This window comes from Lepidochelys kempii, chromosome 2 (assembly GCF_965140285.1).
Source record: "Lepidochelys kempii isolate rLepKem1 chromosome 2, rLepKem1.hap1, whole genome shotgun sequence".
NCBI classification, from domain to species: Eukaryota; Metazoa; Chordata; order Testudines; family Cheloniidae; genus Lepidochelys; species Lepidochelys kempii.
Window position 1 is genome coordinate 193,145,256 of NC_136381.1, and position 15,913 is coordinate 193,161,168.

At 44.2% G+C, this 15,913-nt stretch overlaps 1 protein-coding gene across 1 annotated transcript in view; it reads right to left on the bottom strand.

Annotated features, from left to right (window-relative positions):
* Window positions 1-12,957, bottom strand: part of SH3BP5 (SH3 domain binding protein 5) — a 66,249-nt gene extending 53,292 nt beyond the window's left edge. The window contains exons 1-2 of the mRNA XM_073333291.2: window positions 12,658-12,957; window positions 9,824-9,886 (exon numbers count right to left, since the gene is read on the bottom strand). Coding sequence (XP_073189392.1) covers window positions 9,824-9,886; window positions 12,658-12,921 — 327 coding nt within the window. The 5' untranslated portion in view covers window positions 12,922-12,957. The remainder of the gene's footprint in view (window positions 1-9,823; window positions 9,887-12,657) is intronic.
* Window positions 12,958-15,913: the final 2,956 nt, after the last annotated feature.

A 15,913-nucleotide genomic window follows, 5' to 3' on the forward strand; every position in this document is an offset into this window, starting at 1 on the left:
TCTCTGCCTTAGTTCCCTCTCTTTCCAGTGGGGATCATAGCACTCCCCCCCCTACCCCCGCAGGTGTTGTGAGGATAAATGAAGTAAAGATTCTGAGGTGCTCAGTTACTATGGTCAAGGGGGCCATATAAATACCTGAGATAGATATACCAGACAGGCCTATCACATGCACTGGGAGGACTCTTCTTCATCTGCACCTCCAAATTATCTATTGCCTTGCTCTCCATGACCAGCTGCCATCACTGTCCTGTAGGTGTACACGTTTTGCATTTACCTTGTTTAACCGCAAGATACCTCTTCTGCTTCTATCTAATGCCCTAGCCTATGTTTGCTGGGGAAAGGAAGTGAAAAACCTGTAATGCTTCAGCACGGGGCACATGGCAAAGCAGTCACAGGAGCTGTGAGTGCTGCAAGGCTGCTCAGACCAAAACCACAGAGATTAAGTTCTTTCTCCCCATCTATATTCGGTCTTTCAGTTCCTTGTAAAAATAATTAAAATATTTCAGCAACTTGAAATCTGATCAGCTAAAAGTAGTATTCAAAGTAGTTTTTCTGTCGTTTCAGGTACTATCCCCGCTCATGAGTCACCCTGACAATTTTTTGTGGTTTTACAACTATATGTTTTTCCCCTCTCCTATTGGTATGCTAAGCCCGGCACATAAAATAGGGCTTACTACACAGAATGTAGAACAGTAAAGCTAACTGTACAGAGTTTGCTCAAATGCCAAAGTAAACAAGCCGAGCAAAGCAGACTTTTTCCTCCAGTCTCTTTTGGCAAGAGAGTCTGCCAAATGTTATCCTACTATCCTTCAACGTTCCTCGTAAGGACAGCAGGATAACAATATTTCAGATAAGAGTGTGATTTTTAAGTAACTGTGTAACATTTCATTCTCTTTCTCCTTTTTTCAATTGAGACTGTAAGAAGTTTTTCCTGAAATTTCAACAGAAATCAAGGCGTCTTGCTTCTGTATGCATTATGGGTGGAAAGAGGAGAAGGAAAGGGTCAAAACCTAGCTCTTCATACTTGGAGCACTTAATAGCTAGAATTACAGCAGTGGTTCATCATCTAGATAGTTGCCTAGTTTTATAATAGGTGACATAAAAAGCACTAGTAAAGTCAGTATAAACTAAAATTTCATTCAGATAATTACTTGTTCAATACTGCTCTATATACTATACACTGAAATGTAAGTACAATATTTATATTCCAATTGATTTATTTTATAATTATATGGTGAACATGAGAAAGTAACAGGTTTCAGAGTGATAGACGTGTTAGTCTGTATCAGCAAAAACAACGAGGAGTCCTTGTGGCACCTTAGGAATATAAATATTGTCTCTAAGGTGCCACAAGGACTCCTCATTGTTTTTGATGAAAAAGTAAGCTATGCTTCAGTAACAGTGTGCTGACACTTTTGTATTTTTAGGTCTGATTTTGTAAGCAAATAGTTTTTAAGTGAGGTGAAACTTGGGGGTACTCAAGACAAATCTAACTCCTAAAAGCCAGGTACAGTAATCTGGAAAGGTTGAGAGCCACTGCATTACAGGACACGTGGAACTAAAACTGGCAAGTGCCGCACCAATACGGATCAAATGAGGACAACTGGAGTTTACTTTTCAACACAAAGGGAATATTTACTGTCCTAGCAGTTCCCCACTAAGAATTCCTTAGCTCCCTCCCCTCTACCCCTTGCCCAATAGAGAGATTCTAGAAGTGTAGCTTTGGGGAGCATGCCAGTCTTCTACCCAACACATGCTGCTGTTGGAATAGCCCTTTTTGAAAAGCAGACTGTTCCAATAACTGTTTCTTTTGATCAGTGTTCTGCTATTGAACTACAATGGGTGAATGGATGGGTCACTATAAAAAGTAATTTTCCCTCGCCGATACTCACACCTTCTTGTCAACTGTGGGAAATGAGCGACGTCCACCTTGATTGCATTGGCCTTGTCAGCACTACAAAAGTACTTTTCCCTCTCTTGATATTCACCCCTTCTTGTCAACGGTTAAGAATAGGCCACTTCCACCTTAATTGAATTGGCCTCATTAGCACTGACCGCCAACTTGGTAAGGCAACTCCATCTTTTCATGTGCTGTAATATTTATACTGCTTACTGTATTTTTCACTCCATGTATCTGATGAAGTGGGTTTTAGCCCACGAAAGCTTATGCCCAAATACATTTGTTAGTCTCTAAGGTGCCACAAGGACTCCTTGTTGTTTTTGAACTACAATAGAGGACCATATCTGACAAAAAAAATGTTCATACAGAAGGCTCCCCACTTGATCCCTCCCCAAAATAAAATACTATTTTGCACTTACGTAGCAGCTGTTAAGAGGATCAAATATGCTTTTGTTCCTTTCTGATGCAAATGCCAACAAGCGAGGTTTGGAGTTAGATTCCGGAAGACAGACAAACTTCGGTTCCTGCCCTTCAGGCAGAGTGTATTTTTAAATGCTGTGTTTAAAAGCAGTTTAAAATTCAAAGCTCTGTGGAATGCAATTTGCTACAGCTTTGCAGTTGAGGGAGAGGAAGGGGCTCAGCTCACTCACTCATTGCTCAGAGTTTCATCTGGACTTCAAATGCTGAGGCTACAATATCCTCTTCACAACTCCTGCAGAAACTAGTATCCTCTTGACAACCCATTATCCAGTAGGAAGGAATTTGTTACACGGCTGTAAAGTAACCCTAACCCTGAACATATCTTGCAGTCAGTAAGTTTCCAAGGGCCAGGGGAAATATTCATTCTGTTTTCCCATGCTACAGATATCTAATGCTGCTATGATATTTAAGATTATCCCTTTAAGGTTAGGGACATACAAATATCTACCTAACTTATGCCCACAAATTCCAGGTGTACCCAATTTGCATGCCCACCTGGTATCTGCACATCTGCATTAGACGCACAAACATTTGTGCATTCCTAACACTGAAAATCTGGCCTTTGAAAACTCAGAACATCAAATTGTTTATCAAGGTCCTCGCTGTCTGGTTTGTATTCATAGATATTTAGGTCAGAAGGGACCATTATGGTCATCTAGTCTGACCTCCTGCACAATGCAGGCCACAGAATTTCACCCACCACTCCTGTGAAAAACCTCTCACCTATGACTGAGCTATTGAAGTTCTCAAATTGTGGTTTGAAGACTTCAAGGAGCAGAGAATCCTCCAGCAAGTGACACGTGCCCCATGCTACAGAGAAAGGCGAAAAACCTCCAGGGCCTCTTCCAATCTGCCCTGGAGAAAAATTCCTTCCCCACCCCAAATATGGCGATCAGCTAAACCCTGAGCATATAGGCAAGATTCACCAGCCAGATACCACAGAAAATTCTTTCCTGGGTAACTCAGATCCCACCCCATCTAATATCCCATCACAGGCCATTGGGCCTATTTACCATGAATATTTAATCACCAAAACCATGTTATCCCATCATAGGTATTAATATGCCTAGTAAGGAAACTGTGTGTCTAAATAAATAAATAATTACCAGAATCTTTTTTCTGAGGGGGTCTGTATTGTTACAGACATACTTGCTGACAGATATTTTGAAATAAATTACCAAAATAATTGTAATTGGCATGATTATATTATGTTATTTTGACAAATAAAATATACAGAATTTTCAAATATTGTGTGCAGAATTTTGAGGCGCAGAATTTATTTTACTAGATCATGTGGAGAGAATACAACTGCCAGCCTTTCAAAAGAAAAACAATCAACCCTTAATACTTAATTTTTTTAAATGAGATGAAGATGTCACCTGACTCACCCAGTGATCTATTCCTTTGCCAGCTAGGAAATAGGGATTTGGGGCATCCCGTGTAGCCTCCAGCCCCACAAAGTGTTGCAGGCAGGTCCACTGCCAAGCTGAAGTTTAGTTTTATAAAAAAGGAGAAATTGGGTGGTCTTTCTAAGCACTCTTTTTTTATTAACTCTCCACGCCAGCAGCCCACTTCTGCTTCAGCGGGGGTGGGTCAGGCTGAAAAACCATCTGGCTCTCTTGGGCAGTGGTTCTTTCCAGAAGGGGTAGTCAGAAAGAAATCACTCTTTACTTGTGCAGTCAGAAATGGAAGGCAAAGAGAAGTCCACGTGCAGATGGACTTTAGCGTTTCCACTGCTAACAAATGGAATATCAGAAAGAGCTTGAGGGGGCTGAAGTTAGAAGGTGCACGCACACCCCTCCCCATTTCCATCTACTCCATATTTTTGAACAGGTGAACTTTTCACAAATTCTATTCTGCAGCTATCTCACCACACCTCATGCTCACCAAAGAGCTAGCAAACAGAGGATACAAGTCACAGACACTGCGCTCTCAACTGGGCCATTTTCTAGGTTCTTGTGAAAATGCTGCATATAAGCACTGACAAAAATGATACTGTCTCAGAAGATATGAGCTCTTACAGCAGGCACATACATGCTCTGCACATTAATCAAACCAGCCACAGCTGATAAGCAATTTTTCTAAAATTTGGAGGGGGTGCAGTGATCCTAGCCTAAAATCTTGTACAGCCAGTTCCCACCTGAAGAATCGAAACCCTTACCCCAAAAACAAGTTGACAAATGAGGAGAAAAAGAATTTTATAATAAAATTGCTGACAAAAGATTTTTCCTCCAAGGCACAGAGTTTAGCGCATTAGCCTTTCATCTTTGCCGAGGAGTTCAAATGCACAAGTGAAAAGCAATTTTGATGATGTGCATCCTAGCTCTCTAACTGTGACCAGCACAAAGGCAACCTACAATTCAGGGTGATTGGCAGTCTCTCTAGAGAAGCCCAGGACTAAGCAAGGGGTCTTGCAGGCCAGGAAGGATTAGAGGACATTGGCAATCTTGGGTAGAAGAGCCTGCACAGTGCCTGCTTGTAGTGTGCATGGCTGAATGCAGCACTATTAATCCCACATTTTCATGAAGCATTAATCCCCTACACAGAATTTAAGAGAAGCTGGCAAGGCTTTAGCTATCGCAGTGCAGGAGATCATGCTACAAACGCAAGACACAATTCAGATTGTTGGGATCCGGTGGTGGTTTGTTGTATTTAGGTCACGGTGCTGGTGCAGTGCCGCCTGTGGGTCAGCTGCGTCTTTCACATCGGCATCGTACTTTTCAGAGTTTATCAAGGGCATCCTTTTACGTAGTGAATGTGTTCCACACTATGGAATACACGCATTCATTAAAATAGTTTATGATTCTGATTTTGGGGACAGGAGGACACCGCGTTTCTAAGACCCAGGAAGAAAGCCGCCAAAGTAATAAAGCGGTGCTCTAACTTGTCTTTGTCTGATTTATATTCCTATCACCACTTTCAGATATTTACAGCAGGCTCCCCTGCCTCTTCACGGAGGTTTCAAATATTAACAAGAATATTAGAGAAGCCAAGTGTTAAATCGCTTTCAGGATCCCCATAATCCTATGCTATATCAGTAACATTCAGCATTCAACTGTGTGAGAGCAGAGGTATAGATTTTAAAACAAGCCTAATCACAGATTCATTAATAGGCGGTACATTAATTAATCCAGCATGTAACTATCAGCAGCCTGGTGCCCTTTATAAGACTAAAAAAAAAAAATCCTGAATGCACTTTATCAGGAGCCATGATCAGGTCAAGGTATTTCCCCAGGGTTTAAATGGGGGTGGTTCAGAGGGCAAATGGTATACTTATTCACCATCTCACAGAACTGATAAAGCCACTGAAAATGACTTCACAGCATTTACACCCACACCCTTCTAAATTCTATCCCTTGCTTGCTTTGTTTGTTATGTAATTACTTTATTGGATAAGAACCGGAAGTAGGGCTCAGCTGCTAAAATAATAGACAGGCTGTTCCTCTTACTGGCTCTCTGGAAGGAACAGCACTGTCTCCACATCAAGCAGCTGAGTACTTGTGGGTCCAGCCCTTCCATCAACATTGTTTCTCAGCACCTTACAAACATCAGCGAGTTTACCCCCAGAACACTCCTGTGAGGTAGAGAAGTATTATTGCCATTTTACAGATAAGGACCAGAGGCACAAAGATTAATGCCTGATTTTAAGAGGTAGTCAGCATCCGTAACCTCCTTTACAGTCCATGAGAACTGGATGTGTTCGCTACACTTGGAGGGAGAGGGAGATAATCAGGGCTTAACTTATTTGCTCAAGGTCACACAGAAAGCCTGTGGCAGAACCAGTTATAGAACCCAGAATTCATAAGATCCCAACCACTGACTCACCCACAAAGCCATCCTTCCTGCACATCAATAGCGAATCAAGCCACACAACACATACCACCACATTTTTCTGTAGGCCTTTAAAAAAGGCATGTTCTAGCAAATTGCTTTTCCTGATTATTTCTGGAGTACTTAACACTGAGAATTATGCGACTTACAAGACTCACTTCACTTCCTTGATGTAAGTTAAGTAACCCATCAGCAATGACTGGACTAACAAGAACTAACCTACACAGTCCAAAATGATATGCCTCAAATAAGGATCCAGTCTCCCCACACAGTCACTTTGGTACTCGTCTTGCAGCCTGTTCTCTGAAGGCGATCCCTTAAACCTGTGGAGTCCCACCAACATCAGTGCAGCTCTGCATTGGCATGTGGGTCCACCTACATAGGCCCACTTACAGGATCAGGATTTAAATATACCAAAGGAAACTGATATGAAAGTAAATACATAAAACAAAATGGTCAGAAAGAACGTCAAGTGGGCATCCAGTCAGTTAATATTTCAGCGTGAAATTCCCTTCATCCTGAGGTTTGCCTTAGATGCTTAGGGCTCAATCTTTTCTGCATATATGAAGTCGTACACTGTTGCACATTTTAAGTCAAAACCAGTCAAAACCACTATTTCCATAATAGCTGATTTTACAAGATACAGAACGGTGCAGATCTTATCAGTAAGAGCACCAGGACCATAAAGATGTTTCAGTGACCTGGGACGGGAGCAATATTCATAAATCAACACTCAATGTCATAATGGCGGGTTAGTGCCAAGAGTAAGTTTCTTTGGGTCTCCATCCCCCTCCCCTCTGCAAAACAGCTCAGGAAAGGGGGAGCATTCCCAAGTACAGCAGTAGCTGTGGAAAAACCTGTTGCCCCTTGGAAACTGCAAGTATATTTAAGTATGCCCCTTCTTTTGGCTGATAGTCTGGGAAAGGTCAGTGCTGCAAGGGTTGAATACTGAAGGAAACATGCAAGACTCCAGCTAGTAAGGAGAACAAACTAAGGCTCCAAACCTGCAGTGAGATCTGCTTGCACAGACTCCTGCATCTGTGCTGAGACCCATTGTTTTCCATGGAGATAAGGGTCTATGTTCACTTCCACTGAAGTTGTTAGGGCAGTAGCTGGCAAATTTGAAAAATGAAAGGAGGACTAGGATAAATATAATTCCACTGTCTGTTTAAGCAGAAACATTCTGTCATCTTTCTCTTGTCATCTAAATATTTAACCAGGCCATTTCTACAACAGCAGCAGAAACTGCTATCCCAAGCTAGGAAGAGGCAGCGACAGATACCTTTTGAATGGGTGTTTTCTCCCCCTCGGGTAACAAACAAAAGCTCCAAATGCAGTTCCACCCTTTCTTGAAGGGTCCTTGAAACAGAATGACACTCTCAAATTTCAGACTGAGATCATCTCTCTTCCCCAGAGTTCACCGCAGATTTATACCTACGAGGCAACTCTGTAGATATTTTTTTTCCTGTTGTTTAGTGTGGATATTAGGATTTTCTAAGTATAATTTTTTTCTAAATAATATAAATATATCTTACATGGATCAATTTTGTCATCGTGCACATAAAATGTCAGCGATTACTTGCTTGTGACAGTCAACTGTCAACTTTAAACAGCTCAAGAAAAATGAAAATTCTGGGATCAAAGATTATTTGATTGCCTAATATTACATATACTGGCCTCAATGTAAGAAGGTTTTTTGTTGAAGGAGAAACTTTCACAGAGACATGATGTCAATAAGAATGCAATCAAACACTACTTGCAAAAAGCATTACAGACATAACCCTGAGCGAGTGTCTACTCAAGGCAGAAAGCCTATGACAACTGTTTCCTATGATGTTTGAAATTGAATATGTCTTATAATAAATAAGGGGAAGGGGCAGAAATTGTGTTAACCCTTATGTTAAAATGTCTCTCTTATTTAATTCCAACAGTGTCAGTAGACCAGGGATGAATTTAAGCTTTAGAGTTCAGCAAGTCTGCTACAAGCATAGCTCAACCAGACTAAGCACAGTAGCAGCAAGTTTCTAGGTTGTGAATACGCTTACGCGCATGAATAACTTAGCCAGGTGAGTAGTCCCACTGAAGTCAGTGGGACTACCACATGTATAAGTATTTACAGGTTGTGGTTCAATACTACTATTCCACCTGTGGTATAATATGGTGTCAGCACAGGGTACCACATATCTAATGAAATCAAACCACCATTCACAGTAATGTTGTCATTCAATTTCAGTGCCTCAGCATGAAATAAGGAGACTGCAAAAATTTGCTAATAGCCAGTACTACTCGAGACCATTTAACTGGTGGCTGTTCGGGTGAACTGACTATTTATATATTGGATTAAAAGCTTACTTGTGAAATTTAAAATCAAGCGGCAGAGCTACTTAAAAGTATATTTCAACTGCAGAATTAATCACTCTGCATGACATAAGTAGCTCTCTGTACCACTACATTCTTCATGATTTACAGACTTAATAGCCACCGACAGAAAATGAAAGCCTGAAAAATGTAAGGTAGTTGTACAGATAGAGGACAAAAGCATAAGTGTTTGATGTGAAAGGATCACTTATTTACTACAGAACTTTCCAAGTCGACTCAACACTGAATGTTACATTTCACTGTAATCTTGTATTTTAAAATTCAAATGACATACAATTAGGAGGTACCCATAGAGTGCTCTGGACACCTATCCCATAAATTAAGAAGACGTCACAACAGAAAGCAAAAGATATACCCCAAAATATATTTGTCTCGGCCCACACCTTTGATGGCTGAAAGAGACATATTTTGGGGCAGTCCTTTTTTTTAATGTTACGATTTTTAATTTACAGGATAGGTACTTAAAGTTGTATTTTTAAAATGTAATAATCATTTACAAAATTAAAGTGAAAAGTAACATCCAGAATTAAACAGATTTACATAATATAGTGAAATATAATTAAGTGATCCTTTTGCATCACTTATTTTATGTTGATTTTCTTCCATCTGCACAGCCATCTTATGCTGTTGCAGGCTTTCATTTTCATCTGTGGCTAATAAAAGAAAGTGGCAGGTAGTTTAGGTACAAAAATTAAATTCTAGTTTTTAAAAAGTTGTACAGAACCTAGTACTAGGGATTTAAAAATCCATTAAGATGTTTTATTTGGATTTAAAACCTTTTTTTTTTTTTGCAATATTTGCAACCCAAACATAGAAACTTTCTCCCACTTGAGAGCCAGAAAGTGAGGACATAAGTGAAATTGACTAGTGAAAAAAAATGGAGAGACTTTCACTATGAAGGGCTAACTAGTGAGTGTATTTTCACTGACTAACATTAATGAAAAACAAATAGTAAAATATAGAAAACAGTGAAATTATTTTTAAACCATGCTCAACTTCAATCATCTAAACTAAGAAATTCTCTTTTTAAATGTGTTTTTTAATCTCACAGCATCCCTTTACAATTGACCCACTTCAGCTCAAACTCAGATATCTACTGTTTCAGAGTCATTCATCAGGTACCTGGTGTCAAATTATCACCGAGCATTGGACAATCCCGTACCCATTAAAATAAAGATGTTTCTCACAGAAGCCTGTTTACACAAAAGGACAGTATGAGAAGTAGTTCTGTACCTCAAGTTCAGTTTCTCTTCGATTGATGTCATCTGTGGATTGGTTTAACTTTTCCAGTTCCCCCTAGAAAAGAGCAAAAACACAGGCATGCACTGAGAAATCAGACACCAACATGACGGAGAAGGAAAGGTTCTATTACGTGTCATCTGGCATCCCCCAAAGCAAGCACATTAGGGCTCTGGCTGGAATGTTAAATGAAAACAGAGAGTTGAGACATTTGGAGGAACTCAGCCAGAGGTTATGGGTCTATTATAGGAGTGGGTGGGTGAGATTCTGTGGTTTGCAATGTGCCTGATGTCAGACTAGATTATCCCAATGGTCCCTTCTTGGCCTTAAAAGTCTGTGAGTTTACCACCTAGTCTCAGCATTCAGCTACTCAGGAAAGAGAAAAACAAGCGGAGAAATTTTGCTCATATTCTAGTTTTAATGAAGTACAGTTCTTGCTTTGGGTTATTCTTATTTAGTATTAATAAATATGACATATAATCTATATCTTAAAAGAACGTGGCTAATGTCAGCTAGTTCCTAGTAAGACAGTTTTTAAGACAAGGCCATTTGTCTTCACGGTGGTAGGGAAGGAGGTATAAACACAGACAAAGGCACAAAGACAAGGATTAGAAGATAGTGTTAATACTGTAACAAAAACAGGCACATGCAAAGACAGTAAGTATAAGAAGGGACTCCTCTAGACCCCCATCATGAATTGATCAACTATTGAGTGACTGTCCACCAAATTACATTAATTAATCTGGTCACAATGAAAAGATGACAGGTTTCAGAGTAGCAGCCGTGTTAGTCTGTATTCACAAAAGGAAAAGGAGTACTTGTGGCACCTTAGAGACTAACAAATTTATTTGAGCATAAGCTTTCTGTAGGTCACGAGCTGTAGCTCACAAAAGCTTATGCTCAAATAAATTTGTTAGTCTCTAAGGTGCCACAAGTACTCCTTTTCTTTTAACGAAAAGATATTAGTTCCAACAATATAGCTTTGTTACCCACAGAAGTCAGATTTGATTTCAGACTTTTAGGATTTTAAAGACAATTTTTAAATTTTTTTTCTAATAGCTAGTTTTCATACATATTTCAAATTACTGTTTTGTTATCTAGATAAGACGGTTTTGCTCCACAAATGTTAAAGCAACAGACATTTATTTAACCAGATGACCACAAAAAAGAAAAACCACCACCACAATTTCATTAACAGCATGCAATCAACGTCCCAGTATTGTTTAGCTAAATGGAGCCATATTCCAAATAAAAAAGAACCCAAGGACAAAATTTTAGCCATTGGGAGCTAGTGCACCTCAGTCTCTGAAAAATTAGGCCACTTAAACATTGCTTAAGTGTTTGCAGGATCAGACTTATCTTTAGGCACCCACATCTGAAAATGTTGCCACAAATCTGTACAGCTCTGGCAAAGAGATACAGAAGACAAGAGTTATGACAGGCAGAGGCCCGATCCTGCAAAGATTTCTACATGTGCTTAACTTTATACACAGCCAGTAATCCCAAGGGAATACTCAGTGCATAAAATTAAGCCTGTGTGCAGGTCTTTGCAGGATTATGGCCACACTGATCTTTCCACCAAGCAGTTGGTCAGGGCATGAATTTGAAGTGGGACGGGAGGAAGATGGGGGAACTTTGTTAAAAAAAAAAAAAAGATCCAGGAGCATTTTAAAAAGACAGGTAAAAGGAAAGTAACATTTTGTATTTCAAGCCTGTGTTTTCCTTTTTAATTAAAATCCCACCTTTATTATTAAGAGTTTTATACCCTCACTCTAGGTTTAAAAAAAAAATCAATCCTTTCTTGTAATCACAACAAAAAATGCAAAAGTCAGAATTTTAATTTAAAAGAAGGGAAGAGAGTCATGACAGAGAACATTTTAATAGAAAATAGAATAATCTTAAGCAACTAGCATGAACACCTTAAATCATACTAATTCAACTTCACAAATGCCCTTGCTCAGCTGCAGGCACCAAGCTAAGAGAGACCATGACCCCCTCCAACAACCTTATTTCAGGTCTCAGCTTCAAACATGTTTCTTTCCCACCTCCAAGCCCAATCTTGCCGAACAGCCAAGCCACAAATGATTCAGCTCTGGTCTTCTAACTATTGCACAGCGCTTTGAAAAACACAGTACGAAAGGTACTGAAAAAATCACAGTCGCATTGTCTTGTCTGTGTGCAGACACACACACACACTGCAGAAACCGCTCTTCAGGTATTCTTGCAGCCTGTGCTCAATATCACAGGAGGTTTCCCCTTGGGTTTGCAAAGGGGGCAGGTTGCTTTAAGTCCCAGAAGGCTCAGAAACGCCCCCCCCCCCCACGCACCCCCCTCCGATGCTGCCTATCCAGGGTGGGGTGGCTGGCTTGTTTCAGCGCACACAAAAGGGGGGATAACGGGGATCTTTTAAACCCCCTCTCCCGAAGGGGAGCAGGCAGGCAGCCGGTGCTCCAGCAGCCTCTCCACCCATCCGCAGAAATACCCCAGCAGAAACCTAATGAGCTCAGCGGGCAGATGCGGAGCGGCTGCACGCCCCATCGGGGCGGGAAGGGGGGCGGAGTAGCAAGGGGGTAACACGGAGGAGATCTAGGGGACACCTGTGCAGGGCTGGGGAGCAAACGCAGGGACCTCCTCCCCCCAAAACCAGAATCCCCTCCCCGGATCGCAGCTCCGTGCAGGACCGTTCCACCCCAACGATGAGGCCCATGGCTCCGGGCGCAGGGGCTAGGCACCGTCGGCCCAAAGCGTGCGGGCTCGGGGCTGAGCCAGCCCCCGGCACCGGCTGCCGCCGCCCCGCAGCATCCCCGGGGCTCGCTCTCCTGCCTCACCTGGATCCTGGGGTCCACCTCTTCCTCCTCCTCCTCGGGGAAATCCGCCTCCTCGGGCCGGCTCCTCCGGCCCGCGGACTCCATGGGGCCGGGCTCGGGCCGGGCTCGGACCTGCCTCCGCCGCCTGCAGCTGCCCGCGGCCGCGCGGGGAAAGGAGCCCCGGGGAGGTGTCGCCGGCCGCGCGGAGGAAATCCGCCCCCTGCCTGCCGCTCGCTCGCTCGCTGTCAGCCGGGCACCGCCTCTCTCCCGCCGGCCTCGGCCCATCCCCCTGGCCGGGCTGCCAAATCAGCGGGCGAAAGCAGCCTGCCCACCCCCACGGTGACAAGCGCCGCCCCCCCCCCGAAAAGCCCGGCCCCGCGTGTTCTTGCCCGCCCCGGGCAGCCGCCTGCTGCGTTCTCGCTTCTGCTTTGTGCGGCTGCTTCTCACGTGGGGAACGGGGGCAAGCGGCCGGGGTGTTCTGCAAAGCGCCGGGCTGCTGGCTCGGCAGGGAAGGCTGCCAGAGGGCCGCTGTCCTCGCCCCAGGGGCCTGGCTCTGCCCAGCGTCGATAAGAGAGCCAGCCCCTGGCAGGTGTCACCGGGAGGGAGCGAGCGGGGACGAGCAGCCTCCCCCCCGCAGGAGCCAGTCCAAAAGAAGCCGCGACTCATTCTCACCCACTCCTGCCCCTGGCCTAAAGGGCAGCTGCTGCCTTGTGGAAAACTTTGAAAACCAGGCTCCTGAGAAACAGTGGTGCCTGCCTCGTTTGGCCCTCGGGGTTTTGGTTTTTAATTGAGGAAACCCCCTGGGAAAACAGGACCTTGATTGTTTCGCCATGCCTCGCTTGCAAATGGACCTTTGTGACATCACAATCAGCGCCCCACAACTGCGGTACCGCAAACAACGCTTAGGGGCTTCAGGTGCAGGGCCGGGCTAGCTCGTCACAGGGCTTTCCCCCCCGGTGTTTGCTGGTGAGGTTCCACGGGTTGAAATGTTTTTGCAAAGCACTGTTAGAAGCCTTGAAAATTCAGTTCAAACGGAGGTTTCTGGCATGCGTCAGCTGAGCCAACAAATTTTGGATCTAGTGCATGCAGCAAACAAATAAACTCCGCCCAAAAAACAAACCAATGCTTGTCTTCATTATAGCAGCAAAAAGGAACGTCGGCCGAGAACCCTGGGTGGTGTGTTTAAAAAAAAAAAAAGGCTACTGGCTAATGTAGCAAAAGCAAAGCATACATAGTGTAGAGCTCTGTTTGACATTTGATTTGGTACTCTATGAGTCCTGGGTTTATTACAGGATACCTCAACCCCAGTGAGAAGGTAGTAGAGTTAACCCCTCTCTCCTTAGAACAGGAACAGTAATGGGAGGCTGCAGTAGGAATGCTGGCTCTTGTTCCTCTTGTCATCAAAAACTGAAAATAGGAGAAGTAAAATCAAAGCTCCCACGTCCATTTTGCCTTCTGTCCACACAAGGGATATTCTTGGTCTCTGCTTAAGGTTACCAATTTTCTAATTGCAGAAAAGGGAACACCCTTGCCCTGCCCCTTCTCCAAAGCCCCCCCACACCCACACACTTGCTCATCTTCACCAGGATGGGGATGAGGGATTTGGGGTGCAGGAGCAGGCTCTGGGCTAGAGCAGAGGGTTCAGAGTATGGGAGCAGGCTGAGGAAGGGGTGCAAGCTCCTCGAGGGAGTTTTGGGTGCAGGAGGCGGTTCTGAGCTGGGGCAGGGGCAGGGGCATGGGAGGGGTGCGGGCTCTAGGTAGCACTGACCTCAGGCAGCTCCTGGGAAGTGGGAACATGTCCCTCTGGCTCCTAAGTGGAGGGGAGGGCCAGGGGGTTCTACACACTGCCCCAGGCTGCAGGCATAGGCGCTGACTCCATGGGTGCTCCAGGGCTGGAGCACCCAGGGGGAAAAATTGGTGGGTGTTCTGCACCCATTGCAGCTCCCCACCCTCTCACCTCAGCTCACCTCCTCCCCTGAGCGCACTTTCCCCCACTTCTTCTCCCAGTGGGGCTTGCCACCACAAAACAGCTGTTTTGCAGCATAACAAGCTGGGGGGGGGGGGAAAGGAGTCCAATAGGGGCAGGGAGGGGGCGGAGTTGGGGCGGGGACATTGGGGAGGGGGTTGGAATGGGGATGGGGCGGGGTGGGGCCGGGGTGGAGTTGGGGCAGGGACGGGGGGCACGAGCACCCACCGGTGCCAGGAAAAGTTGGCGCCTATGGCTGCAGGCACCGCCCCCGCAGCTCCCATAGGCCAGGAGCCATGGCCCATGGGAACTGCGGAGCAAGCACTTGGGGCAGCACCTGTAGACAGGGACAGCACGTAGAGCCTAGGAGCCGGAGGGACATGATAGCCACTTCCCGGGAGCCGCACGGAGCCTGCCTGCTCCGCTGGCACTATGGCCAACTGGACTTTTAGCAGCCCAGGCAGTTGTGCTGACCGGAACCACCCGGGTCCCTTTTCAACCAGGCATTCTGCTCGAAAACTGGACACCTGGCAACCCCATCTCTGATCATTTAAGGTGATGTGGTACAGAAAAAGGTTTGTTGTGCCCTTTTCCCTTGTTTTGTGATAGATTTTTAAAAAACAGCCCTCCTTTAGATGAGCAAGGAGGTTCTCCCTGGGGACCACCCACCCTCTGGCTAGAAGTATTAGCTCTGGAGTTAACCCCTTTTTTCCCCTGGAGGAATTAATTTAAAACCATCTGCCGTCATCCCTATCAATCAGAGATCTTCTTTTTAGAAACTTCCCCTTATCTCAATAGTTATTCTTTGAGCCAGACATCCTCCCTACACTATTCCTTCTGGCCCTATAACTTAGGCCAGGTCTACACAACAGACCTATATTGGTATAACTACATAGCTCGGGGTGTGAAAAATCCACACTCCTGAGTGATGGAGCTATACTGACCTAGCCGCCCCCCCATAGATAGTACTGTGTTGACAGGAGAGCTTCTCCCGCCAACATCGCTACTGCCTCTCTGGGAGGTGGATTAACTAACAAAAGCTCTCAGGCAAGCATAGTAGCATCTTCACTAAACAGTAGTGCAGCTGTGACCCTATAGCGCTGTATGTGACCCTTATTATTTTCAAGGCCTTCCTTCTGCTTGCTAATAAGGACCTTTCTTTACACACGCATACATATTTCCTTAACCAAACTTAAGGTAAATAATTATTTAATTTCCTATTTGTCTTACAACCTGCAAGAGACTTTTCAAAAACGGGTGGCCCTTTGTGAAAGCACTTTCTTTGCCAGAGATTCACCATTCCTACAACTG